This window comes from Dipteris shenzhenensis, chromosome 12, assembly GCF_047967505.1.
Source record: "Dipteris shenzhenensis isolate YYH24624 ecotype China chromosome 12, Dip_SZ_1.0, whole genome shotgun sequence".
Classification (NCBI taxonomy): Eukaryota; Viridiplantae; Streptophyta; class Polypodiopsida; order Gleicheniales; family Dipteridaceae; genus Dipteris; species Dipteris shenzhenensis.
In genome coordinates, this window is record NC_141607.1 from 56,231,045 (window position 1) to 56,257,472 (window position 26,428).

The window sequence follows — 26,428 nt, forward strand, 5'->3', positions numbered from 1 at the left end:
GGTGGTGGCATCTAAGATTCCCAGCCATGTCTTTGGTGGCGACTACGACACACTGGGCTGGCAGTTAATTACCAGCCACCACAGTGACCCGCAATTACTTAGCTTCCAGTTACCACCTCCGGGCTTGCATGCATGATTACTACGAGTGCAGTAAATTACCAATCATCGGGCTTGCATGCTCAGGAGAGTACTAGAGTGCATCGTAATGCGAGATTAGAGGTGATTAGGCTTCATGATTTACTTTTGTCGGAATTACCGTGCGATGGCGGTGGCTATCATTAGCCACGTCTATCATGGCTATGATTCCACCGGGCTGGCAATTAAAATTACTAGCCACCATCTTCATACATGATAACAAGAATATAGCATAAGTTATGAGAGTGACAAAGAGAATGTATTCGGATCATACAGAGGCTCTGAGATGTCATCCCAGAGAGTAAGATCTACATCTACTTATTACATGGGATAGTCAAAGAGAGGATTGATTCATGTGTAGTGAAGATGCATTCCCTTATAAAGATGGTACCCTGCTAGGACATCAAAAACGTGAATCCATTAGATTCCAAGCATAAAATAAACAAGGATTCATGAGAGACGTATGGATTAGGTACCGCACAAGCAACAGACAAAAATCAATCGAGAGAACGGAAATTGATTTGCAAAATGCCAATCTACATCTACTTATGACATGGATAGTCAAAGAGATGATTGATTCGTGTATAGTGAAGATGCATTCCCTTATAAAGATAGTACCCTACTAGGACATCGAAAACGTGAATCCATTATATTCCAAGCATAAAATAAACAAGGATTCATGAGAGACGTATGGATTAGGTACCGCATAGGTAACGGACGAAAATCAATCGAGAGAACGAAAATTGATTTGCGAGACGCCACAACTGATTGACCATCGATTGAGAGGGAGGAGATTGATTTAGAAGGTGGTGGAAAACCTTGTATATGCCACATGAACGAGCATGCAGTCATTGCTGAAATTAACTCTATGGTTTTGGGAGATTGGTATCCTTCTTCAAACTAATTTGTGAACATTGCCACTCTAGATCATAGCCTTGGGCATCAATACACAAAACTATGAGCTAGGCATTCCCTTCATGAAGAAAGTAGTACACCACAAGATTGACTTTAGGGACAGAATCGGTATCCCGTTGTAGGAGGAGCTCACGAAAGACGTAAGTGCTACTTGAAATATTTATTGGTTTCCGTGAAAATTAGTTGCTTGCAGCAACTCATGTGGCTTTGAAATAGCTAATAAACAACTAAGAGCGCGGCCACATGGAGCCCGCTTAACCTCCAAGAACAGAGCTGAACGGAGTTGCACTACTGTTTGTAGAGGTGAGGCGTATCTGAGGACCAAGGCACATGTAAACAGATGTAGGGAAGCTTTGACGGGCACACCGATCGATGCAAGGGATGGCCAAAGCAGGAGGATGGAGCTTTGGAGGTCCAACAGAGGGGGGTTTTGGGCATCGCCATAACTCCATTCTTTTGAGTGTGTGATAAGGGTGGACTCGAGGCACTCATCAATGCTCTCAAACATGATGCTATCTCTCCTTCGCCTCCAAACATTGAATTTCGATGAGGGAGTTATGTTTTCATGTGACTTGCATTTCACCCACAAAAGAATCGTTCTCCCTCTAAAGCATTGTGCATGTGACCGCCCTCTAAGGTGGTTTACACACTTTGGGCGCCCAAGATGCAATAAATGCATCTCACCATGGGCGGGTGGGTAATCTATATGCATGGGGCAGTAGTCAGGAAATGGATCGAAGAGGCAGCCCCATGAAGCAGGTGGGCATTTTGACGTTCCGAGCTTTGAGGTCGAGAGCCTGTATTTCTCCTTTATGCTAAGCCCTCCCCTTTTCCCAAACGTTCATCCTTCGATGACGACCAACAATTTAACTCTCTCATCTGACAGAGACCCCTGTTATACGTCTCGCGCAACCGCAACGAAACTCCTTAACCCTCTCTTCGCTGAAGTTCGTATCCTTTTGCGGAGGGGAGAACCACACTCCCACTGGATGGCAGCTCGTCTGCGCAGGCAATCAAGCTTCAACTCTCCCATGGCTTCAGGTATTTCTGTCCTCCGTCTATTTTTTGCAACAGTCGTTTTCGAAAAAATTGAAATAGAACCTGATCTATTTCCGAGCTTGCTGTTCTTTTCTGACACTCGAATTTTGTTGTGGTCATACTTCGCAGGTAGGTCAAGGACCGAACGCTTATGGAAGGAGTACTTCACAGATCCCTCCCAGTGGTGGGACAACCGAGAGAGTAAAGTAAGTTTGCGACGAGTCTGGGCTGAAATGATTTGAACAGGTGAAGCTATAGATTGGCTAGTCTGACGAGGCTCTTGACACAGACAAACCCAAGATCACCAGATTTCAAGCATAAGATTATGAACGACTGGCTATGGGTAGACGGCTGGAACAATCCAGGTTGGGTTAAAGACATGCTCGAGAAAAAGGGGAAATTATCCACTCATAAGGCCCAAGGCCGTGCCTTGGGGGAGGACTGTGGCCAGGCTGGCTTCAGGTCTGAAGTAAACGTGACCATACCACAAGAAGTTTGCGAGAAGAGTGGCTGGGAAACCCTCAGCTTAGAGGATGCACTGACGTCTATGGAACGGATGCCTGAGCCTTCAGTGGAGAACCTTACATGCATCTTACTAAAGTGCAGAAGAAGGAAAAATCTGCGGTGTACCAGGCGCTTATATGCCTACATGTGCAAAAATGGGCTGGAAGATCATAGATCTCTTGGGAATTACCTCGTCCCAACGTTGGTTGAAGTTGGAAGCATATGTGATGCTCAGCAGGCTTTTACCAAGTTGGCTGATCGGAATGTCTATTCGTGGACTTCGCTCATCATTGCTTACATTGAATGTGGTTCCCCACAGCACGCCCTCAAGCTTTACCAGAAAATGCAAAAGGATTCTGTAGTTCCAAGCAAGTATACATTTGTGGCCATATTGAAGGCTTGTTCTAATTTGAAAGATGCAGGAAGAGGTCTAGAAATGCATGCCGAGATTGCCAGAATGGAGCTAGAAAGAGACCATTTTGTTGGCAACACCTTGGTGGATATGTATGCTAAATGTGGCTTGCTTGCAGAAGCAAGGGAAGCGTTTGCCAGGCTGCCAGTTCGAGACATAGTATCGTGGACTGCACTAATCACAGGATATGCTGAGCATGGGCTTGGTGAGGAAGCGCCGAACTGTTTCAAACAAATGCAACTGGAGGGTCTCTCTCTAGATGCTGCCGCATTTATTGGCAGCCTTAAAGCTTGTTGCAGCATAGGAGCCATAGAACAGGGCCAGGAAATACATGCCGAAACAGCCAGAAAGGGGCTGCAACAAGAGCTGTTTGTTGGCAGCACCTTGGTGGATATGTATGCCAAATGTGGTTCACTTGCAGAAGCATGTGAAGCTTTTGACAAGCTGCCCATTCGAAACGGAGTTGCTTGGAATGCACTAATTGCAGGATATGCTGAGCATGGACTTGGCGAGGAAGTGCTGTACTGTTTCGAACAGATGCAAGTGGAAGGTGTCTCTCCAGATGCTGTCACATTTGTTTGCAGCTTGAAAGCTTGTGGCAGCATAGGTGCCATAGACAAGGGCCGAAAAATACATGCTGACATTGCCAGGATGCAGATGGAAATAGATCTTTTTGCTGGCAACACCTTGGTGGATATGTATTCCCAGAGTGGCTCAATTACAGAAGCTCAGGAGGCATTTGATAAGTTGCTAGTTCGAGACATAGTCTCCTGGACTGCACTACTCGCAGGATATGCACAGCTAGGAGAAAGTGAAATTGTTTTCCATATGCTTGAGAGCATGAGAGGAGAAGGCATAAAATTAGACAGGGTCACATTATCTATTGTTCTTACTGCATGCAGTCACACAGGGCTAGTGGATAGGGGCCAGAAGTACTTCGAAACCATGAGCAAAGAATATAGCATCACTCCGAGTATTGAACATTACACTAGCATGGTTGATCTCCTTGGCCGTGCAGGCCAATTAGACAAGGCAGTAGTGATGGTAAAGAAGATGCCTTTCTGTCCTGATCTTGTGGTGTGGCTTACATTGTTGGGTGCTTGTCGAAAGTGGGGTAATGTGGTGCTTGGAAGATTGGCCTTCAAACATGCAATGCAGCTGGATGACAAGTATGCTTCAGCTTATGTTTTGATGTCTAACATCTATGCAGAGGCTCACATGCAAGAGGAAGAGAAGTAGGTTGAGGAAATGAGAGTGAAAGAACAAGCGTGGAAGATGCCAGGACACAGTTGGTGGACTGACATGGATCAGATTGTTCATTCTTTTTTTAAGAGGATACATGACATTCTCAAAGCAATAATATATTGTGAAGCTAGAAGATATTTCTATCAAAAAAGTGGTCTTCTAGCGTCACAAAAAAGAATAATCTTTCTAATAAAATTAGGCAGGAAGGGTATAACCCAGATTTGCCACAAGACTTATCTAATGATGCAACAAGAAATGGGTTATATGGCCAGAGTGAGAAGCTGGCTACTGTATGCACCTTAATCAATACACCCAAGGATGTGTTGTCAAGAATCTCTGGGTTTGTAAGGCCTGTCATGCAGCCTGCTCATATCAAAGATAGAGCAGCGATGTGAACCGCATTCATATCTTCAAGGGAAGTGTGCTTATGGGAACTCTTGGTGATGCTAGTGTCTCTAGATTTGCTAATGGCCCTGTTATTTCAAATGTTCCTGCAGAATGATTGTGGACGGTATTCAGACGAGGATAATATTTGAGTTTTGTAATCAGACAGTATGCAACAAATGGAGTGCATGTTGGAAAGGTCACCTCCCCATCTGTAAGCCCCCATATGAAGAGAGCATGGGGAAGGGAGACCTAGGGCAGGATGTGCTCAAGACAAAAAGAAGAGAGGGGGCTGCCACATGGGCAGCACCTCACATCAAAGAACATGGAAGGTACCCGCAGCTAGGATGGATCTGCAGCAGCAAAAGGCGAAGCAGTAGCCAGCACAAGGGACCCATAATAGGAGGCGATCACATGGCCTGGTAGAGGCACAATGATGGCGGGATGTGCAGGATGGATAAGCGCAGATGTGGAGCAGGTTTTGGGCCTGTTTGGAGGCCCTGGTTCAGGGCTGGAGAGGGGGCACCCAGGTGAGCAGGAGCAGCAGCAAGGAGGGCTGCAAGGGACTGACCCTGGGGGGCATATTTATAGCCCACACAGGTCGGCCAGGCAGGCCTGCATAAGGGCTAGGCCCTTGCAATGAGATAAGGGTCAAAGGCCCTAGATATGGAGCCCCACGAGGGGCCCAGCCAGTTGGCCAAGGGGGGGAAAGTGAACCGACCAGCAGTCGGCCATTTAAGGCTGCTGGGACTGTAGGTTCTCCAGCCCTTGAGGGCCTATAAAAGGAGAGGCTTGATGCCTCACAATTCATCCAGCCTTGCAGCTTTTGGAGGAGCAGAAAGGAGCAGCATATACACCATCCTTGAGCCTCTACACAGGAATTGAAGGAGAGAAGTGTTGCTGCAGACTTAGCTCCAGGGAGAGGCTGAACCTAGACTGTCTTCTAGGGCAGAAGGTTGCTGAGATTATTCTGGACAGAAAGTCTACAGACGCTCAAGGTGGAGCATGTGGGCTCGAGTCTAGAGATATCCGGCAGATAGTAGAAGTACCTTATGGTAAGACAAGAGGACCACACGATTGGTGGGACTCTGGATCTATCTCTTTTGTATTGTGTCCATAGCTTTGGACTGAAATATATTATTTTGGTGGTTTCCCTATCTGGCTGGTTCATTGTCTATTGATGAGTGTTCACATCTATGTGATGCATATTAAGTAAAGAAGTTTGTGATTCCACTCCCACACACACACACACACACACACAGAGAGTGTGAGCTCTTGGGCTATCCTATCAGTCTTTCATTGTCTGTTGGTCGATTTCTAACATGGTATCAGAGCCAAAGTAGGAGGCTCACAAGTGTGGGAGCCTAAAGGCAGGGACCTTGCTGAAGGACAACCTTGATTCAAGAGCTCTTGGGAATCGACTTCCACGATTGGAGGATAGTGTCCTTGCGAGGAGGGTGACCTAGGTTCAGTCAGGTACATATTGAGTTCTAGTCTATGGAAGGTTGAGTTTGATTAACTTTGCTGTGTGGTTTAGCAGCAGAGGTGTTGGTTTCAGAAGCCTCTTCAGTCCCTTCTCTCCCTTAGATTTCTTTCTTTTACCATCCCTAACTTTGGAGCGTCTGGGAAACTGGATAGGACAAATTACTTGATCTTGAAGGTGAAGATCTAGAGTCATTAAGTGGCTCGGAAGTTGTGGAAATTGACAACGGGAGTGGAGGCGAAGCCGGAGGATATGGTGGACAAAGAGGGAAAGATACTCATGTCAGTAGATGGAGAGGAGCTCGAAGCTTAGGAAGACAGAGATGCCCATGCTTTGGCATTGATCATAGGGACTACAGCGGACTTTGTGCTTCCCCACATCCAGATGGCCGACATGTTAGTAGAGACGTGGACCATTCTGAAGGATTTGTACGAGACAGACAATACATCCCAGATCTTGCTTTGTCAGCATCAGCTCTATAATTTGGATATGAATGAGGGAGATTCGGTACATGACCACTTGACGAAGGTCAAGGTGGTGAGGGATCAACTAGCATCGCTTGGTCAAAAGGTGGACTCGTGCCATTTGGCCTTGATGGTACTGAGGAGGTTACCTCGGAGCTTCAAAAGCTTCATAACGACTGTGGCATCAAGACAGAGGACCAAACCTTCGATACGTTTGTTACTTCCTTGACTATTATGCTTAGGGCTGTTCCACTCAGTTTTGAGGAGTTAGTTGGCTTGCTGCTCCAAGAAGAAGCTAGGGAGAAGCTCTACAACAACGGCAAAGATGAAAAGGCGTTGCTAGCGAAGGATTACGTTGGCAAAGGGAAGGGCAAGCCTAACGATGGCAAGTCTAAGAAGGATGACTTTGATGACGAGGATACTTTCAAGAGGAAGTAGAAGAAGTGCTTTTATTGTGACATGCTAGGCATTTTATGAAGGATTGCAGAAAGAAGAAGGCAAATTAGAAAAACAAGAGAAAGGAGTCTGACTTAGATTCAGAGGGTGACACAAAAGCCAAAGCTAATGTGGTAATCGAAGAGCTGTTCTTGGTGACATCTTCGTGTGTTATTGAGGTCAGATATGCCGACCTAGAAACCACAGTGATGACGTTTGATATTGAGACGTGGGTCGACGAGGAGTCGGAAACCTTTGTGAAGGTGAAAGACATCATGGAGTGCTTGGTATCTTGCAGGTGCGTGGCTGTTGATACTGACACGAGAGTGGATTTCATGGAGTGCCCTAGGGTTTCATGTTCAGATGGTTGCTGTACTTAAGGAGACAGTACAAGATGACACAGGCAATTGGTATGTGTCTTGATGAGATGCATAGTTTGCTTTCAGAGTAAGCACATAGGCAGTACGACGATCTGGTATGTACTTGATGTTCTTAATTTGAGCCTTTATAGCATACTGTGGAGAGAATGTGCTCTTCATCTGTCTCAGATAATGCGAGATTGGAAGGAATTGGCCTTCGAAGACAGAAGGGGAAGTGTGGGTGCTTCTTCAAAACTCAGACACAGATTGCTAGAAGGTGATGGACAAGGTGTACTAAAACCAAAAGAGTACTTGCTTGAGAGCTCAGTCGCAGACGTTGCCAAAGGAAGGACGGGTTGAAATGGACCCTTAGAGCATGGTGCCTAGAAGACTCCAGGTTGTTCACTCATTTCTAGGGCGACAACTTGAGACCGTGGTGTTTGGATTGCTTGGGTTCGAAAGCGGGAGCATGACTGAAGGTGATGGTGCCTGGAGGTGCTACCATAGATGGACCTGTGTACGAGGATGGTGTGCGGAAGCAGAACTAGACCTGGTAGAGTAGGAGCCACTGGATGAAAAAGCGAGGAGAAGATTTCGACATCGAAATGTTCGAGAGAACTACTACAAGGGAGTCGGTGAGACGGGGTGTTGGAAAGGTCACCTCTCCATCTGTAAGCAGCCATATGAGAAGAGCATGGGAGAGGGAGACCTAGGGTAGGATGTGCCCAAGTGAAAAAGAAGAGAGGGTTGTCACATGGACACACCTAGTTTCATGCATTTGATTTATTCAATGTTTAGGTAAATAGTATTATTTACATAAATAAAATTATTTGCTTGAAAACACGATTTAAGGGTATTTAGTTAGAAAAACCATCATATCGCGTTTATGTGCAAACATTCAAAGAGGGGAACCTAACCCGTCTGTGTGTTTGTGCAGGTGATGCAGGAAGACCATTGACTGTTAGCTTATGTTGTAAGGAAGGAGGAATCTCCTGGTGAGAATTGCTTTTTGAGTGCTTTTGTTTCATTTAGCTACGTGTACAAGACTCAAATTTAATTTTGTATTATGTAGTCAAGAGAAGAGATCCCAATGAGAAGGGTTCAGACAAAGGTGGACATGCAGTTTTGTTAAGGGAAAGGAGGAGAAGGAAAAGAAGTCACTCCAATTGCAGCTTTTTGAATTTTTATAAAAGTCTGAATGTTAAATGTAGTATCACAAATACCATGAGATGTTCAATAAGAAAGATGGATTTGTATTCTCTTTTGGCACAGCACAAGGATTTTCTTAGAGAGGTGTATGAGTCTTTCAACAAGCTGACAGTTGAAGGATTTCAAGTCGTCAACAATAAAACCTTTGTACATATCAAGGACATTATCGGAAATGACAGGATCAGGTATCAAATGCACAAACTATTTGATAGTGTTGAAGACTACAAGGGAATCTGCATTGTGCACAAGGGCAATTGCAGGATACTTGAAGAGCTACTTGCATTTGCAATGTATGTACACTATGCTGATGGATCAGTTGAGGAGACAAAGACTTCACATCAAAGAACATGGAAGGTACCCGGAGTTAGGATGGATGTGCAGCAGTAAAAGGCGAAGCAGTAGCCTGCACAAGGGACTTAGAATAGGAGGCCATCACATGGCGGTGACATCTGCAGGGTGTACGGCTTTGTACCGCGCTGGAGAAGGGTCTGGTAGAGGCACGATGATGGCGGGATGTACAGGATGCAGATGTGGAGCAGGTTTTGGGCCTGTTTGGAGGCCCTGGTTTAGGATTGCAGAGTGGGCACCCAGGTGGGCAGGAGCAGTAGCAAGGAGGACATAAGGACGGACCTTGGGTGGCATATTTATAGCCCACACAGGTCGGCCCGATAGACCTGCATAGGGGCTAGGCCCCTGCAATGAAATAAGGGCCAAAGGCCCTAGATATGGAGCCCCAGGAGGGGCCTAACCATTCGGCTAGGGGGGGAAAGTGAACCGACTAGCAGGTGGCCATTTAAGGCTGCTGGGTCGGTAGGTTTTCCAGCCCTTGGGGGTTTTTCATCCAGCCTTGTTGCCTTTGGAGGAGCAGAAAGGAGCTGCATATACACCATCCTTGGGGCCCCTCTACATAGAAGTAAAGAAGAGAAGTGTTGCTGCAGACTTAGCTTCAAGGAGAGGCTGAACCTAGAATGTCTTCCAAGGCAGAAGGTGGTTGAGATCATTCTGGATAGAAAGTCTATAGACGCTCGAGGTGGGGCACGCGGGCTTGAGTCTAGAGAAATCCGGCAGATAGTATAAGTACCTTGTGTAAGATCAGAAATTAGAATTCTTAGCTCTCTCTCTCTCTCTCTCTCTCGCTTTAGCCCACCTCCACGCTCACCTACCCACCTCCCACCCCTTATCACCTCATGCGTCTATCGCATTGCCCCCTGCCTCTATCGCGACCTCCAAAGGCCCAATCGTGGCATGTTCCTGCATTGTGCCTATGCATTAGGCTCCCTAGGGCCCAAGGGATGCTGCTTGTGCCACGATCTATTCACCAGGCCCTTTTGCGGCTACAGTTGCTTCGTCACCACCATAGGTCTCTAGAGGGGCTGCTGTAGACATCAAGTCCCATCCGGGGCTGTAGTAGCAGCTACAAGCAGCTTCTGGAGCTATTGGCAGTCTCAGCACCACCTGCATCTGCAAAATGACCACTCAAACATCTAGAATCGCCTGTTGTTACCCTCTGAATCTACCAGGACCTGCAAAAACGACCAAGGAGCTGCAAAGACTAGCCAAAGTCAAAGGAAATACCAGGGTGTATCAAGAAGCTACCAAATATGTGAGAATTTCAAGGTACACTAAGAGATATGTTTTTTAAAAAAGGGCTTTCAACTGTCAAGGTTAAGATTTGTTTAGCACAATGCCTACAGGAGGATGTGTAAGCTTTGGAAAGTGTTGTGACAGCATATATGGCAATGAACACCACCTGAGACCAGCTCTAATGTCATTACCCACCTCAACAAATATGCTTGGTCTTGATTGAAAACATAGAAAATCTAGAAGCTACAAATGTGACCCTGTTAGAGCTGAAAAATCACGAGTAGACAAAGTACTATCTAAAGTGAAGAGGTCCCTCTAGGGAGGAAAGATGCAAGAAAAATGGAGGAAAGAGAAGGCCAAGAGAGATGAATGGGAAAAGGAAAAGAGAGCATGGGAAGCAAAAAGGATAGATAAGATGCAGACCATGCTACTGAAATACATGAAACTCAAGAACACCAAAGGGACACCGGAAGGAGGATGCAAGATAATTGATAAGCTGAAATCTGAGAATGAGAAGCTCAAGAAAGACATGGCAATTTTGCAAGCCACCATGCAAGGGAAACATGCTGAGTTCTCGCAGTAAATTATAAAAGGGAAGCATATATACTTGCATGGAAAGAAGTCATCAAAAAAGTCACAGTCGGAACAACAAGGCATTGAATGTGCTGGCCTAGCAGTAGGTGACACTCCCATGGTAGACGATGGTCTATTTGTCAAGATGGGGCTCAACCTTGCATGTTAAGTAGCTTGGAGCGTGGATGAGGTGATGCACCGGTGAGGCCCATGGTAGTGCGACAACGGACAGTCACAGATAGATCCATCCTCATGAGTATGAGGCCAATATTGAAGGATACCATTATTTTCCTAGATGATGATCTCGTACTCCTATAGCAGGTGACGGCACCAAGACAGGAAAGGAAATGGGCAGCCTACAGAGACATGAAAGTGATCATCCGAAGGAGAGCAGATAGGGAAGAAAGGGAGACAGGGGAGTTGGATAGCACATGATGGTGTTTGACTCACAAGATAACACAAAATAGGCTGAGTATGACAGTATGGAACTTTAATGGTACCCTCTTGTCTAACCTAGGAGGTTTCTCAGAGATCTACACAAGTGTGTCCAAAGGAAAGTGCCTCGAATTGGCAATGGGGTGTTGTTTCTCTTTCTCTGAGCCAAGCTTAGAAGGAGCAGGTTTCTTCTCTTTTCCATTAAAACATGTTTACTGCAATAGTTTGTACTAAACTTCAAGCCATTGTTGGCCTTTCTACACTAGCTTGCTATACTGTAGAAGGGCAAGGGTGTGAACCTAGATACGGCTATACCATATGTCTCAAAGTACATTAGTTTTTCTTGAAAAAATAAAAAAAATAAAAAAGTAAATATACTTTTATAAGACTAGAATATATCCAATCTTACAAATTAGTTTTTAAAATATAGAACAAGCAACAAATTTGATAAAGTAGCTGTTAGGGCATAGGCACCCTCGAAAGATAAATCAATGAAGCACCATAGCTCGCCACCACTTGGACAAAAATTCTTATAGAAGTTGCATGACCATAATATCTCCAATCTTACAAATTAAAAATTTTTGTATACAATTTTGTTAAAATAGTTGTTCGGGCATACATACCCTTGAAAGATAAATTAATGAAGCATCACAACTAGCCACCACTTCAATGAAAATTATAATAGATCTTGCATGTCTACCAAGGTGAAAACCATGTTATTAGTTGGCTTTGAGTTGTAGACAAATCCTATTGAGAGAGTTCATCTTCCTACAGATATAGTTGAATTTCGAATGGCCCATTGGGAGTTCAAAAAATCATAAAGGCTTTGATGTCTCACCGAGTGTGGAAATTTCACCTACACTTGACTTTCTAATTTTAGACATGAATCCTTTTATGCAGTTGTTGAGGGTAAAAGCTTTTCCCACTTTGATGGAATCCAACATTATGCTCCAGCTTATGAAAAATTTCTTGTAAAATGAGGGTATCTGTGAGCAAGAATGTAGGGTAGACTCCATAAGCCATATTCCAAATGCTTTGGCCAATTGTTCCAAGGACTAGGATGCATATTCTAAGGTACTTTGCAAGGGCTTGATTAGCATGCCCAAATAGTGGAGTGAATAGAAAGAATGGAGCGAGTTGATGTTGACAAGTTGAGAGAAGTAAAGGTGTTGGAATGGGATGTTGGAATGGGATGTGGGGGGGATGACCTAGAGTCGGGTATGGGGTTCAAGGGAAGCCATGTTGGCCAAGATAGAGGAAGGGGCCACATTTGAGAGCAAAAAGAAAGAAAAAATGCATGCCATACATAGAAGCTATTGGTACAGACCGCTACATGGGCAAATGTAAAGGGATATGAGGGAGCAGATCGAGCAGTTGTGATAAGGCAATAATAGGGCCTCATAGAGGCTAGAATTAGAAGGGGCCAACAAAGGCCTTGGTCATGGCCTTGAATAGATAGCATATTGCTGCAACAGGTTTGCTGAGCGTGCAATAGGTCAACAGAGACAAAGGTAGGTGCGAGCGTATAGTAGGCAGGCATTAGCAGGTCAGGAACACATCATTAAGTGGGCCAACAGGGGTTTGCCACAATAGCAGTGTAGTTAGGAAATAGTTGGATCTGGTGGGTAGTAAACTATACAGAATGGGTTGGCCAATCTAGAGGTTTGGTTGGATGAACCTTAATCTGGGTTGGCTAGATTTGGAGGGCATTTGCCCTATTAAAGGGACCCATTGCAGTGCTCCAGGTGTTCATTTAATGCCTCAATCTTGTGTGCATTTAGAGTAGCAAGCCAGGGATTAGTATTCAGGTATACCTTATAATTTGGCTGCAAGGAGGCAACAACAAGTAGGTCTTGAAGGGTAGAATCTTTGCTAGATGACTGAAAGTCCTTTGGAGCATGCGGGTTCACAAGTTTGGAGGTGCTTTGCGGTTATGGCTTGAATGTCTTGATGGAGGGGCACTTGTAAGTCCGTTCTAGAGGAGATGGATGGAAAGAGGGGTTGTTTCTTGTCTTTGATGGTGGCAACAAGCAAAAGCCATGATTCAGAGGAATTTAGAGGTGTGATGAACTTGGACAAGGATGCAACACGTCTTTTTATGTCCTTGCTCTTTGGCTTAGGAAACACGACTATGATGAGTTGCAAATTTTCTTGCATAAGGGGCTTGAAAAATGTGTTGGAATATAGGGAAAGTTCTTGTTGTCCTTAAGACAAGTTATGTATACACATGGTGTGATTTACCATTGTGGTTGCTTTGCACTTCAATTTAGTTATGTGTTTGAACATTTGTTGATGTGTGGTTTCAAACACTTAAAGGATGTTGATAGGTGCACTGAATTTTGCCAAGGGCCCCGTGCACGTCTGGCTTCATGTGCACTTAGCTGAGGACTATCTCAAAGGAAGTTGATCCATGTATTGAATGCACTTAAGAAACTATTGGATGTCACGCTATTGCCTTTGTGCCCTTCCATTCAAATATTGTGAAAGGAATTGATTTTCTCAAAGGCCCCAAAGAAAGATTGTGTGTGCATGAGTGTCTTGATAGGACTTTCCACACATTTCTTCTTTATAATCCCTTCATACTTTTGATTATTTTTAGGTTTGGATATTTGTGGATGTGACTTAGTTGTTTTAATTTTAAATGTGGGTATTATAAAATCCAAAAGGTAGGCAATCTTTTTTTACATCAAAATGTTCTTGCCCCTACACGGGGGGAGAGCATACTGAAATCTAAGACTTCTATCCAACAGTGATTGAGATGATCTAAGTAGAGTGGCAGGTAATTTAGTTAGTTTCGTGCTTTGGTACAACGTGGGAGACAACTTTGATAACTATTGTGCCTGGTATAAGCAAGTAAGGGCATGGGCGCCTGTGCTGCTGAGGTTTCCCTGGTGATGAAGGAATTGAATGAATTGTTCCCTTGAAATGTTTTCTTTGCGTACTTTAGCCGATGCACTCTCCGAGTTGTGAGACTGGTCTTTTGAAAGGAGGTGGGCTTGGCGTGGCTTTTTGCAGTCCATTGGGAATATCATTTTCTCGAGCTTATGCGGGCATGACATTTTGCATCGCTACGCTCTCTTTTGGCGCGAGGGAAGGTAAGGTAGTAGTGCCAGGAGAGAAAGGGGGAGGAGTAGCGTCATGCATGGGGGCGCACAGTTGCGATGATTGAGGAGTCTGGCTTCTCTACTCTTGGTGTGGCGTTTGTTCTCTTTCATTTGTTTCTTTCTCTACAAGTTCTCATGGTTGAGCTAGCAGATTATTCTCTTCTTGGGCCAAGTCGTCCTCTTTGTGGGCAAACGCTTGAATCTGTGTCTGGGCTGTGAGAATTTTTCGCAGATTGTCACTATGTTCGTGGTTGCATACATAGATTTAGAAAGACATTAGTAGCATCAATAACATTTCCATTAGAAGCTTTTGCACACTGAGAAAACCAAATCGACCAAAGTGCAGATGCTCGGATGGCATTCCAATTGGGGGGTTCTCTACTAGGCGTGTCTCCTAGTAGAAGATAAGCATAATTAAGTGGAAGTCTGGCCTGTTGGATCTACGCGGAGGACCACAAGGTTCTGGAGAGTCTACAGTTGAGAAATATGTGCTGTATATCCTCGTGAGCACGTCTACATCTCTTGCAAATTCCATCCGCGTGATCGACCCTTCGTGCTCTTCTAGTTGTATGGACACCTTTGTGCACGATTAGCCAAAGAAGGCAGGATTGCTTCTCAGAAATATTATTGTCCCACACCTTTTCAAATCTCATCCTCCAAGTTCCACTCGCTCCTGTGCCATTTCCGGTTGAGTGTCCTTATTATCTCTTCCTGCCCTTCCACCCAGATTGGGATACGTGTCATCTGGTTTTGCCCTGCCGATCTAAATGTCCTAAGAGATAGTCTGAGGCGTCCTCCTATCCATGGCAGGATTTCTCTTGACCAGAGTAGCTGTCTCTCATATATCAGTCTCAGATCGAATCTGTTGAGTCAATACTTGGCTATCAAGCTTATGTCTTCCGTCGAAGTACCTTGCTCTCGGTTCCATAGGTCCCCCCAGATTTGTATCCCCTTCTTGTTGAGTCTGAGAGCTCCTTTCAAGTCCTCATCACTTACCTGTGCGTTCGGCCATATTAAAGTGGACCATACTGAGTCTTGGCTAGAGAAGGTACACGTCTTTCTTGAAAAGCCCTTCCACTTGATATACAGTTGAGTTGACTCCCAAGCTTGCCACATTCCCTTCCACAGTACGACCCTTTGGCTATACACGTTTCATTATCCAGCAGCGCCACCTCAAAGGGAATCTATTTCCAGGGGGATACCTGCTTAATACTCATCTATCTACACATTGGTCTCTAGCTCTTACCTTTTTGGTTGAGAGGATCTTAGTCTCTCCAAGAATAGCTTGAAAGTGGGAGACGATTAGTTCCATGATCTGATTAGGGTCCTGCATGAGCCTCCCGTCTTTCTGTAACGCATCTAAGGATTTCTTGGCATGTTTCTTTTGGAGACTTCAATACATTTCTTCATTGGCCCTGTCGCTTTTTCCTACCCACCACTCTCTTGCGTATATTTTGACCTGTCTTGCTTCAATTTCTACCTCAATTTTTAGGTTGTTTCTTGCACTTCTTAGTTGTTCCTGTCCCTGAGGTGAAGTATCCTCCTCAAGTCTCTTGATCACGTCTTCTAGAGCTTGCTGCCTCTTTAGCCTAGCTTTATCCGATCTTCGTTTAATCACTTTCAAGAAGCACCATGTGCATTCTGTGGCTCTCATCCATTTGTATGTCATGCTAGCTGTTCCACTGAAAGCCTTTTGCCAAATTCTTGCAATTTTAGTTTGAACATATGGTAGCTGAAATAAAAAAGGGTTGGCTTTGAACCAGGATCGGAACTTCCTCCCTTCTATCTTTTCCAAGGAAATTAAAATTGGCTTATGGTTAGAGAAGGGGAGGGATAGAAGAGCACCGGCCTTGTGACAAAGAGCATCATCATCCAGGAGTCTTCTAGAAAAGTAGGCTCTATCCAATCGAGCTTTTCTATGGTTCTGTCCTAACTAGTTGTTAGTCCCCTGCTCTCTCCCTCTCTCTCTCTCTCTGTCTGTCTGTCTGTCTGTCTCTCTCTTTGGCTGACCGCTCCCTAAAACTACTCCTATAAGGGCTTTAGCCCTTAGTAAGGGCCTAACCCTTGCTTATTGCAAGGCAAGGCCCGATACGCAAGGCTCGATGCAACACACGTGGCCCGTTGTGCAAGGCTCGATAGGGCACACGTAGTGCCCGCCTACGTGACGGTGCAATCGTACCGCCCGCCTGCGATTGCGAAGCCACCAACGCGGTGATGCATCCAACGGCGCCACCCGCTCTGCCCCACCTCCTCCTGCTTGCGTGATGGCGATGCTCGCCAGCCTGGCCACCCTCTGCTGCCATTAGGCCTCTAAGACCTTAGCCCTAACTCCCTCCCTCCAAAACCTTTTACCCTCCCACCCCCTCTCTCCGTTCGCAAACCCCCCCCTCTTCGTTCTCATTCCCCTCCCCCTCCTACATCTCCAAATCCGTCGCTACCCACCCCCTTATCAATATATATATATATATATATAAAATTAAAAAAATAACCGTAAAATTACCAACCGTAGTTAGGTTAGTTGAACTTAGGTTAGGTTAATTGACCACTGGTTAGGTTATTTGTCCATAAGTTAGGTTAATTGACCATAGGGTTAGATTAAGTTAATTGTGGATTAGTTAGTAATTAACTTTAGTTGGTTGGACTAACTACAGTCACACTCACTGATATAGTCAGATAAACTAGGCTAGGTTAATGACCAACTGAGTCCAAACTAACTAGCAGTTAGTGTACAATCCTAGTTAGGTCAAAGGTCTAGGACCATTCACACAGCCCTAAAGACAAAAGGGCCCCTAAAATCCACTAACTTTTAGGATCCATATCTTGCTCGTTTGGGACCCGAATTGGACCCAGATTATACCGCAACTTCACACACGAAACCATTGGACTACGAGAACTTTTTCTAGCCAATCCCACACCATTTAGGCATCTGTAACACACATCAATTTGTGCCCCCGTGTGGGCCCCTTGTTCGCACTATTTCGCTCCCATTTTTCGCACTATTTCGCTCTAATAAGATTCCACCGTGACCTCCGATTGACAAACCGTCTGTAGAAACACATTTTCCTACTCACGTGGAACAATCCAAGGCACACTTTTAACACGACGGTCCCTACGAGACTAACGCATCTCTAACCCCTCTAACAATTGTACTCCTTTAGGAGCTCGTATCATGGCCATTTGAAGACCAAATTGCACCCAAATTGAACCTAGATTTCACGCATGTAAAGATCTACTATAAATGAAGTTTTTCAAAGTGTTTAACCATCCATTTGTGAGGACACAATGGAAGTTGAGAGGGATCTTGAGAGACAAGTTTTGGTGGGTGCAGAACACCCTAATCTTCTATTACATATATATATATGTGTGTGTGTGTGTGTGTGTGTGTGTGTGTGTGTGTGTTTGAGTATTATACATAACCGGGGTTAAGGTACAGTGGCCTTTAACCCCCACAACCTCCCACTTAAAGGCCAATGTATCTTTAAGGGAGAACAACCAATGAGCATACTATCCAATGCCCATCAATACACGACAATGCTCAAACCGATGACTAGGTAGACTCTTTGTCAGCATATCTGTAGGGTTATCATATGTATGAACCTTGACAAGCTCTTTGCGCTTGTCCTCAAGTACCTCCTGATAAAATGGTACCTGACCTCAATGTGTTTGGTCTTTCCATGAAAGACTGGATTCCGTGCTAGTTGAATAGCACTCATGGAATCACTATGCAATATCGGTACACCTATATGAATCCCCAAATCTCTCACTAGCCGATCAAGCCATATAGCTTCCTTGCAACCCACTATGGTTGCAACATACTCGGCCTCTGTGGTAGACAAAGCAATGCACTTCTGTGCACGAGACATCCACGACACTGCACCACCTGCAAAGATGAACACATAACCATAGTGGATCTCCTGCTATCCACATGCTCTGCATAGTCGGAATCTGTGTATCCACATACACGCATCTCTCCTCTGCCAAAGCACTTTGTGTAGAGACCCAAAAGGTTCCCCCCGTGGAGGGACTCCTGTCCAAAAGGTCTCCTACAAAAGGGATCCCACCACGGAGGTACCTACGTATTGTGTAGAGACCAACATGTATAAATATCTCTCAATGGAATGAAGCTCTCACACTTTGGGGTTCAGTGTTCAAGCTCACTATTGTGTTCATGCGATTGATCTCCATTGCATCCATGCTCTCTTATACTATCATATTCTAGAGTCCTTACCCTTGCACTCTCTACCCTTGTACTCCCTCCTCCTGGCATGAAAAAATAACCAAACATTAGCTCATTAGATTTTAATCAATATATAAATACTAAGACAAGATAAAGAAAATAACCAAACATTAGCTCATTAGATTTAATCAATATATAAGTACTAAGCCAAGATAAAATTTGTATTAAACTTGAGGGAGGCCATTATAACTTTATCATTAATCTCTTTCCCTCGATATCTTAGGATTTGAAACTCTTCTGTACCAAATGATAGACATTGAGGTTGCTGTCCAATCACAACTTGAATATCAAAGTTGCTTCCTATTTCTTGTAGCTTGGAGCTTCAGAATTCTTAAGCATGAGCCGCACCATCATCATATTCTCTAACTTCCCATATAAGCAAAGTAGTTGACTCTCTATATCAGAAAAGTCTTTCGGTGATTCTTTTACTGTCATAAATATTTCACTTTCAGTGTTTCTAGCAATCACCATATCAATTAAACTTGAAGGAAATATTGTGGCCTTCCTGACTTCAAATCCACGTGAACTCATTTCTTCTTCCTTCCCCTCTACCATCTGTAAAAAATACAAAAGCTTGTGAGATTGATAGGTTATAGTTAAATGTAATGCTTGTAAAAGAAAAGTAAAGGGTCATACCAAAATATGTGTTTGTAATTTCTTTGCGTAATCTACACTTGATGATGAGAGGACCTGTGGATTTCTTTCTCCTCTAGCATGAGACGCAAACTCTTGGAAGTCCCCCTTATGTTATGTTGTAGAGACTGGTCAGGATATGGACTCTGCATGCATAAGAGGAATGATTCATAGAGGGACCTCTAAAAGTGTAGGCTTTTAGTCTTTCTCTCTCTAGATTTAGTCATTCTCTCTCTAGATCCTGATTTTGCAAGTATCATTGGATTTTTTCTAGAGAGGATTTTGGCTATCCTCATCCTTAAAGATTTATCATACCATCTTTGAGGCTCAAGATATTACAAGCAGAGCTTTGCCGCTACTCTACACACACAATGCTCTTAAAGTTGTTGTCCTAGACTTCACTTCTGGCTGTTGTTGCCATAGGGTTAACATTCGTTTTGCAAAAATATCATGATTCAGTCTTTCGGACTCAATCAAATATTTTGTTGGATGCTTAAAAATGCATATTGTAGACATATAAAAATTGAAGGGAAGAACCTTTGACATTTGCTTTGCAGTGAGTCTTCTAGAGTACCTTGCTTTTCTGGCAAGTTCATTACATGCATATGCATAATGCTGACTATCAATTAGCTCAAATTTACAATGCAGCAAGAAATTTCTCTTTGCCTCTTTTCAAAAATTTCTTGGAATTTGCCTCTTCACCCTGTTCATGCGGAATTTGTCGAAGGCTTTGTGTGAAGAATTTGTTGAAAGTCTCCTCAAAATGGTAGGTCCTTTAAACATAACTCCATTGTCACGGCTACCTATATTTGGACAGAACATGATTGGACATAAGACTACATTAGAGACCATGGGTTTCTTGCCATCCACCAAAGCCTTGAATATTTGCATCGCATAAGATATATCAAGATTCCTATTATTGGTAAAAATAGTTGCTAACTCCACATCTCAAGCATTCATAGCATAGGGCTTTTGTCTGCATATATATCTGACATCATCTTATGTGATCATCTCATTGAGACGCAGATTGAGATTCTTTATTAACATGAGCTCATCTTGATCTTCCTCAACCTCTTGATCTGACTCTTCTTCCTCTATATTTTCTCTGTCCTTCTCTTTCTCTTGTACCTAAAGTTTTTGAGCAGAGGAATGTTGCCTTTTTTTCAAAGTAGCCTTTGGAATTTTGTCATCTTTACCGTTTACATGTACTTTTTGAAATGAGGAACGTTGTCTTTTTGTGAAAGTAGCCTTTGGAACTGGGGCCCTTGTAGTAATAATCTTTTCTATTTTGCATCTTTCTTTTCCTTTGATAGGTTGCACCAAAGTGGCCGTGGATCGTCCTTCCTCTTCCTCTATCTTTTGTATTTCTTTAGGCTGCAATGGTTGTGTCTCTTCTTCATTTTTCAGTTTAAACATAACATCTGCTTTTGCTTCTATCTCAAAGAGTTTGCGTGCAGATCAAATTATGGTGTTGAGAGTTCACGCTTAACATCATGTGATCACGTGTGCATAGCACCATCATGTGGTCATATGTGCATAGCACTAACCTTATAGAGTGCTACAAAGGAAAGGGTTAGATCCCCTAACCCTAACCCTAAATGGGTTTGTATATATTCTATTTTTCAACTAAATCTAGTATACAGTTAGTCATTTGTGGTGTGCTCTCTAGCTGTGCCCTCTCCTCATCTCCACTCTTCTCCTCTCCCCTCTTCATATTTTGTCATGGTATCAGAGCTCCCTTGCCTTCCTTTGAGGCATTGCGATCCATGTGAGAGAGAGTGATAGATTGAGATTGATTAATTGGCCAATAGCGTGTGACGTGTCACAAAAATTTATGGACCATTCACATGCCACCATTGTAAAGCCTATTGAGCTATCTCAGGGCATTGTGCACATCATTTTAGCCTTGTAAAGCCTCTTGGCTATTCCCGGCATCATTGCCACAAGCCTTGTAATAAATATTAGATTTTATATATTGCAATTCTATCTTCATTTATGGTTTAGAGATTTCACTTGGCACGGTTAGTGTATTTGCAGCTGATTCATAGAGAGATTTTCACGACACTTTTGAGTACATTTCTTGCACCATTTCTACGACTAGCAACCTCAATCTGGAGGCATTTACTAAGTTAGACAACTCCAATTATGGTACATGGAAATACCGAATGGAGACCATTCTTGTACTTTAGGACAAATGGGAGTATGTCGATGGGTCTACACCTAGACCATTGGACAATCCATCCACCAGTAGCTCTACTCCACCTGTTGTCATAGCACCAGCAATGGGATTTACAACGGGATCTATAGCTACACAAATAGTGTTCGCATCAGTAGCTGCATTGCCTGAGCTCAAGTAGAATGGGATAAGAAAGACAAGTACGCCTATCATCTGATCAAGCAGAATGTGCAAGATGTCACGCTAGAACAGCTCAACACAATCAAGACATCAAAAGAAGCATGGGATATGTTCACATCTCTCTACAAGTCCAAGAACACATCTAGGATTCTCACACTGAGAAACTAGATCAACCAAAGTTTCCACAACAACAAGAAACCGGTCATGCTTATGTACTCTGCATAAAAGACTACAACAATCAACTTGCAGCAGCAAGAGAGACTATGAACCCCGCAAAAATGGCTCGTCATTCTGAATGGACTACTAGAGGGATACGAGAATCTAGTCCAGAATATTGCCATTCAATGGCAAAGTCTGACACTGGAAGAACTTCACTCAGTCCTACTTGGTGAAGAACTCAGGACTCAATCAATTTAAACACATAAAGTTCATTCTAATGATTAGGCATTTATAGCTTCAGATAGAAGCAAAGGTAGAGGCACAGGCAGAGGCAGAGGTAGATCATACCAGAAAAGTGGTGGTCATCAGCAGGCTAGAATCAGCATCAGCATCAGCACACATTTCAAGGATGGATGTAGAGAATTTTTGCACCATACCTCACTACTTTCATGAGAGTGTTCTTAGATGATTTTAGTGTGTTTGGTAATAAACACAAACACATCCAGAATATTGCCATTCAATGGCAAAGTCTGACACTGGAAGAACTTCACTCAGTCCTACTTGGTGAAGAACTCAGGACTCAATCAATTTAAACACATAAAGTTCATTCTAATGATTAGGCATTTATAGCTTCAGATAGAAGCAAAGGTAGAGGCACAGGCAGAGGCAGAGGTAGATCATACCAGAAAAGTGGTGGTCATCAGCAGGCTAGAATCAGCATCAGCATCAGCACACATTTCAAGGATGGATGTAGAGAATTTTTGCACCATACCTCACTACTTTCATGAGAGTGTTCTTAGATGATTTTAGTGTGTTTGGTAATAAACACAAACACATCGAACATCATTGACTCTACTTCAGAAAATGTCGGGGATCTCGATTAAGCTTGAAATTTGAATCCAATAAAATACTCATGTCAAGTCCGCCAGGGTGTTTTACTTGGACACATCACTTTAGCCAAAGGAATGGCCATTGATTCAAGGAAGGTCACTGCAATCAAAGAGTCCAAAGAACACAAAAAGGCCAAAGAAGTCTTGAGATTCATTGGGCAAGTAAAATGGCACAATAGATTTCTCAGGTATTTGTCCTATGTTTGTCAACGTTTATAAAGATTGGTTAAGCCAAATGAACAATTTATTTGGAGAGAAGAGAAACAAAAAACATTTGATTTACTGAAGAAAAATTTGATACTAGCACTTATTCTTATCCCTCCAGACTCAGACCCAGGAATTTTATGTTTTTGTTGGATACATCAGACATCGCCATAAGGGCAGTTTTAATGCAAACGTTGAAAAAGGTGTGGCTCCAGCTAGTTTACTATGCCAGCCATACCTTGTCACCAATCAAATGGAATTATTCAGTTATAGAAATGGAAGCCTTGGGCATGATATATGCCTTGTAGAAAATTTGGCACGATCTTTTGGCTAATTCATGTCAACCGCCTGGCATTATTATATTTGGTTAATAAGACAGAACCATTTGGAAGGAGATCAATATGGATTCTACTCTTACAAGAATTCAATTACATAATAATGCACACTCTATGAAGATAGCGCCTCATTGTGGATTACCTGAGCGACTTGGATTCTAGAGAACACCTAGGGCAAGAAATTTTGGCTGACCTCCCAGATGCATCATTATTCCAAGTGGAAGCCATTCACATTTCTAATAGATGGAGTGTTTCCTAAGAGTCTTACAAGAGATCAGAAGTGTAGAATGGCTCTAAAAAGTAGACCATTTATGATTATTACAGGAGCACTACATAAAAGAGGTATAGATCATATACTCCAATGATGTGTTCTGGACCACGAGCAGCATGCCATTTTGTAGGAAGTCCATCAAGGGACATTGGGTGGTCATTTTGCGGGTGATGGGACAGCCAAAAAGATTTTTCAAGCTGGATTATGGTGGCCAACAGTAATTAAGGATTCACACAAAGTCACAAAGAAATGTTGGTACTACCAAAGAGATGGGCAACCATCGGATGCCGATAGATTTCCACTAAATCCAAATTTACCACTGGAGCCATTTCAAAAAATGGGCCTAGATTTTGTGGGACCATTTAAACCAGTTGCAAAACACACTAGGAACAAAGAAATTTTGGTAGCTATAGATTATTTCACTAAGTGGGTGGAAGCACAAGCTTTGCACAATAGTTCATCAGACAACACTATAAAGTTTCTATACCACAATATCGTTACATGATTTGGATGTCCGATAGAGTTAGTATCGGATCAAGGAGGATACTTCCTAAACAAAATCATTAAAAATTTGACAAAATTTCACATGAGTTGTTCACAAAATTGTATCAACATACCATCCACAAGCAACCGGAGAGGTAGAAAGTTCCAACAAAATCATGAAGTGGATTCTAAAACTGACAATTTTGAAAAACAGAATAGACTAGGACACAAAGTTGGATTTAGCATTATGGGCATTTTGAATAGCATTCAAAGTGAGCACAAGAATGACACCCTTCAATTTGGTCTATAGAGTTGAGCAGGTAATGCCCATGGAAATTTTGACCTGCTAATTTACGGGTCTTAGAAAAGTAGGAGTCGGTGGAATTTGTGACCCGCCAGTTTATGGGTCTCAGCAAAGAGTAGGAGTCGCTGGAATTTCAACAGCAACAATTGAATCAATGAATGGAAAGTTAGTATACTACACAAGTCATCCAAGAGCAGAGAAAAGCCTCGGTTGATAGAAATATCAGATTTAAATTATTCACAGAAGGAGATTGGGCACCGATGTTCAATACCAAATTGGGGAAGTTCCTTGGAATATTGAAATTGAGATATGATGGAATATTCAAAATCGTGAAGGATTTAATAGGCCAAGGCACATTCCGACTGGTTGATATGCATGGCAATATATTAATGAAAGCAGTTAATGGGTTCTGATTGAAGACCTTTGTTGGATGAGGGACAAGTATGGTCTAACTTTGAATCAATTGGTTAGACATTGGACTTTTTAAAATCCAACACTCGGGTACATTGGGCCTTTAAAAAGTGAAATCATGCAAGGAAGTGATGATAGTGACACTTCACATGTGTAGGCATTCCAACACATTAAAAAATCAGCATTTTCAATTTGCTCACAACAATCATTCCAAATTTCCCATTATCTTGCACTCGCTTCAACTGTCAGAAAATCATCCTCCTTATTCCCATGAGTTTCCCAGCATGTAGGCCAATCTCAAACCCATCGCAAAGGAATATATAGCATGTGAAAGAGCTGCAAGTAGCTCAAATAGATTACAAGTAATGACAACTTAATACAATTTATTAGCACGCAAGCAGAAGGGGGCACAAGCATCATGGTGGTCCCTATGTAGCCAAGCGAGTGCTAAGGTGGTAGTGGAGTCACCTATCACCATCCTAGACCTTAGGTGCATGTGTAGCCTACTCTTTCTTGCTGCCAAAATCTCTTTGTGTCTTTGTTTTTTTAAGTAGCAAAAAAAGAGTAGGCTACCCATGATCCAAGCTCATTTATTACTATTTTTAAGTGAGATGTGACACCACATACACTTTAGCAATCATCCCAACTAGCTATTCCTACAATGTAAACAAAAAACACCAAAAAATAAGCTCAAACATGAAAATATTCTATGGATAGAAGTGGTATTTTTCCTACACCAAACTCACACTTTCCACCTTCTAACCGAGCCTATACTCCACTAACAACACTTCTAGATAAGCTAGGAGCATCATGCAATGGGTGGATGATGATATAGGGCTTGTGTGATACGAAAGCATACCTCAAACTCCTTGACAATGGTGCCAAAAATATGTAATCTGTGCCTTAACTCACATGTCATTAGGATCTGGGAATAATTCTATCAAAGCTTCTACTCTTGGACAACTTCTTGTGGGATCTTTGTATGCGCAAGCCTCACACTTGTGTCCTCCAAGCAACTACCAGATTATGTGTGAGTGATTCCATGAGGGGGAAAAGAGAGAGGGGAAAGGGAAGAGGGAAATACAGGAATGAGAGCAAAGGGGACGGAATGGGAAATGGGGAGAGTGGCAATCACAAGACAACACATTGAAGATTTAAGTCAAACTTTTGGCCTTATATACATTTCCACCTTTTGAAGGGAGGACTATCACTTTTATCCTCATGTACCTCTCACATTCTCATTTTACAACCACTTGGTCCCATTCAGCTCCAAGGCAAATATCATATACAAATCCTCACACTCTCTCCTAAATCTCTGCTTACTTTGCATGGTACATGAATTTTTAATCGTGGTGGCAGTTAACATCTTGGTATCATGCCCTCTACACATTGGCATTACTCGATTGGGATCATTCAAGAAGTGCCATAACATTCTTGTAGATGAGCCTATATATTCTTGATGGTAGATGTTGCATCTGCAACAGTTGCCAAATAACATCGTAATATAGTTGCATGCCACTCTTGCAGCAGCTAGGGTCCTCTTTGGGTCCATGCTGTGCTGTCAAAGTAGGGAAAAAATAACATAGTTACTTAAACATATTTCATAATCGTTCAAACTAATTTAGAGCTTCCAAACTTCCTTGTAGCATATAACATCTAGCGTTGCAACATATAAGTAGTACTTTAACCTTACTAGACATCATGAGAGAGAAATCATCCAATTGTCTTGCCCCCTTCTGACGTAATTGGATGATTATGAACGTGGTGATATACCTATTAAAATAGGCATGGGATATATATGTGGGGATTAAAGGTCACTGTGTCTTTACCTCGGTTATGTACAATACTCAAACACATATATAAATA

At 43.0% G+C, this 26,428-nt stretch overlaps 1 protein-coding gene and 1 pseudogene across 2 annotated transcripts; both read left to right on the plus strand.

The window, feature by feature from the left end:
- The first annotated feature begins 1,777 nt into the window (after positions 1-1,777).
- LOC147896438 (pentatricopeptide repeat-containing protein At2g34400-like) lies at positions 1,778-8,360 on the plus strand. Of its 2 annotated transcripts, none has more exons than XR_015541846.1 (3): positions 1,778-2,091; positions 2,218-2,294; positions 8,312-8,360. XR_015541846.1 is itself a non-coding variant. In XM_087382104.1 (3 exons), exons 1-3 carry the CDS (start codon positions 1,863-1,865, stop codon positions 4,241-4,243), a joined length of 2,172 nt encoding a protein of 723 aa, XP_087238230.1. In that variant the 5' UTR covers positions 1,778-1,862; the 3' UTR covers positions 4,244-5,738. The 2 variants fall into 2 exon arrangements, 1 of the variants encoding a protein (XP_087238230.1); XM_087382104.1 differs by lacking the exon at positions 8,312-8,360 and adding an exon at positions 2,378-5,738.
- A 259-nt stretch (positions 8,361-8,619) lies between these two features.
- Positions 8,620-26,428, plus strand: part of LOC147896439 (cytochrome P450 716B2-like) — a 30,811-nt pseudogene continuing 13,002 nt past the window's right edge.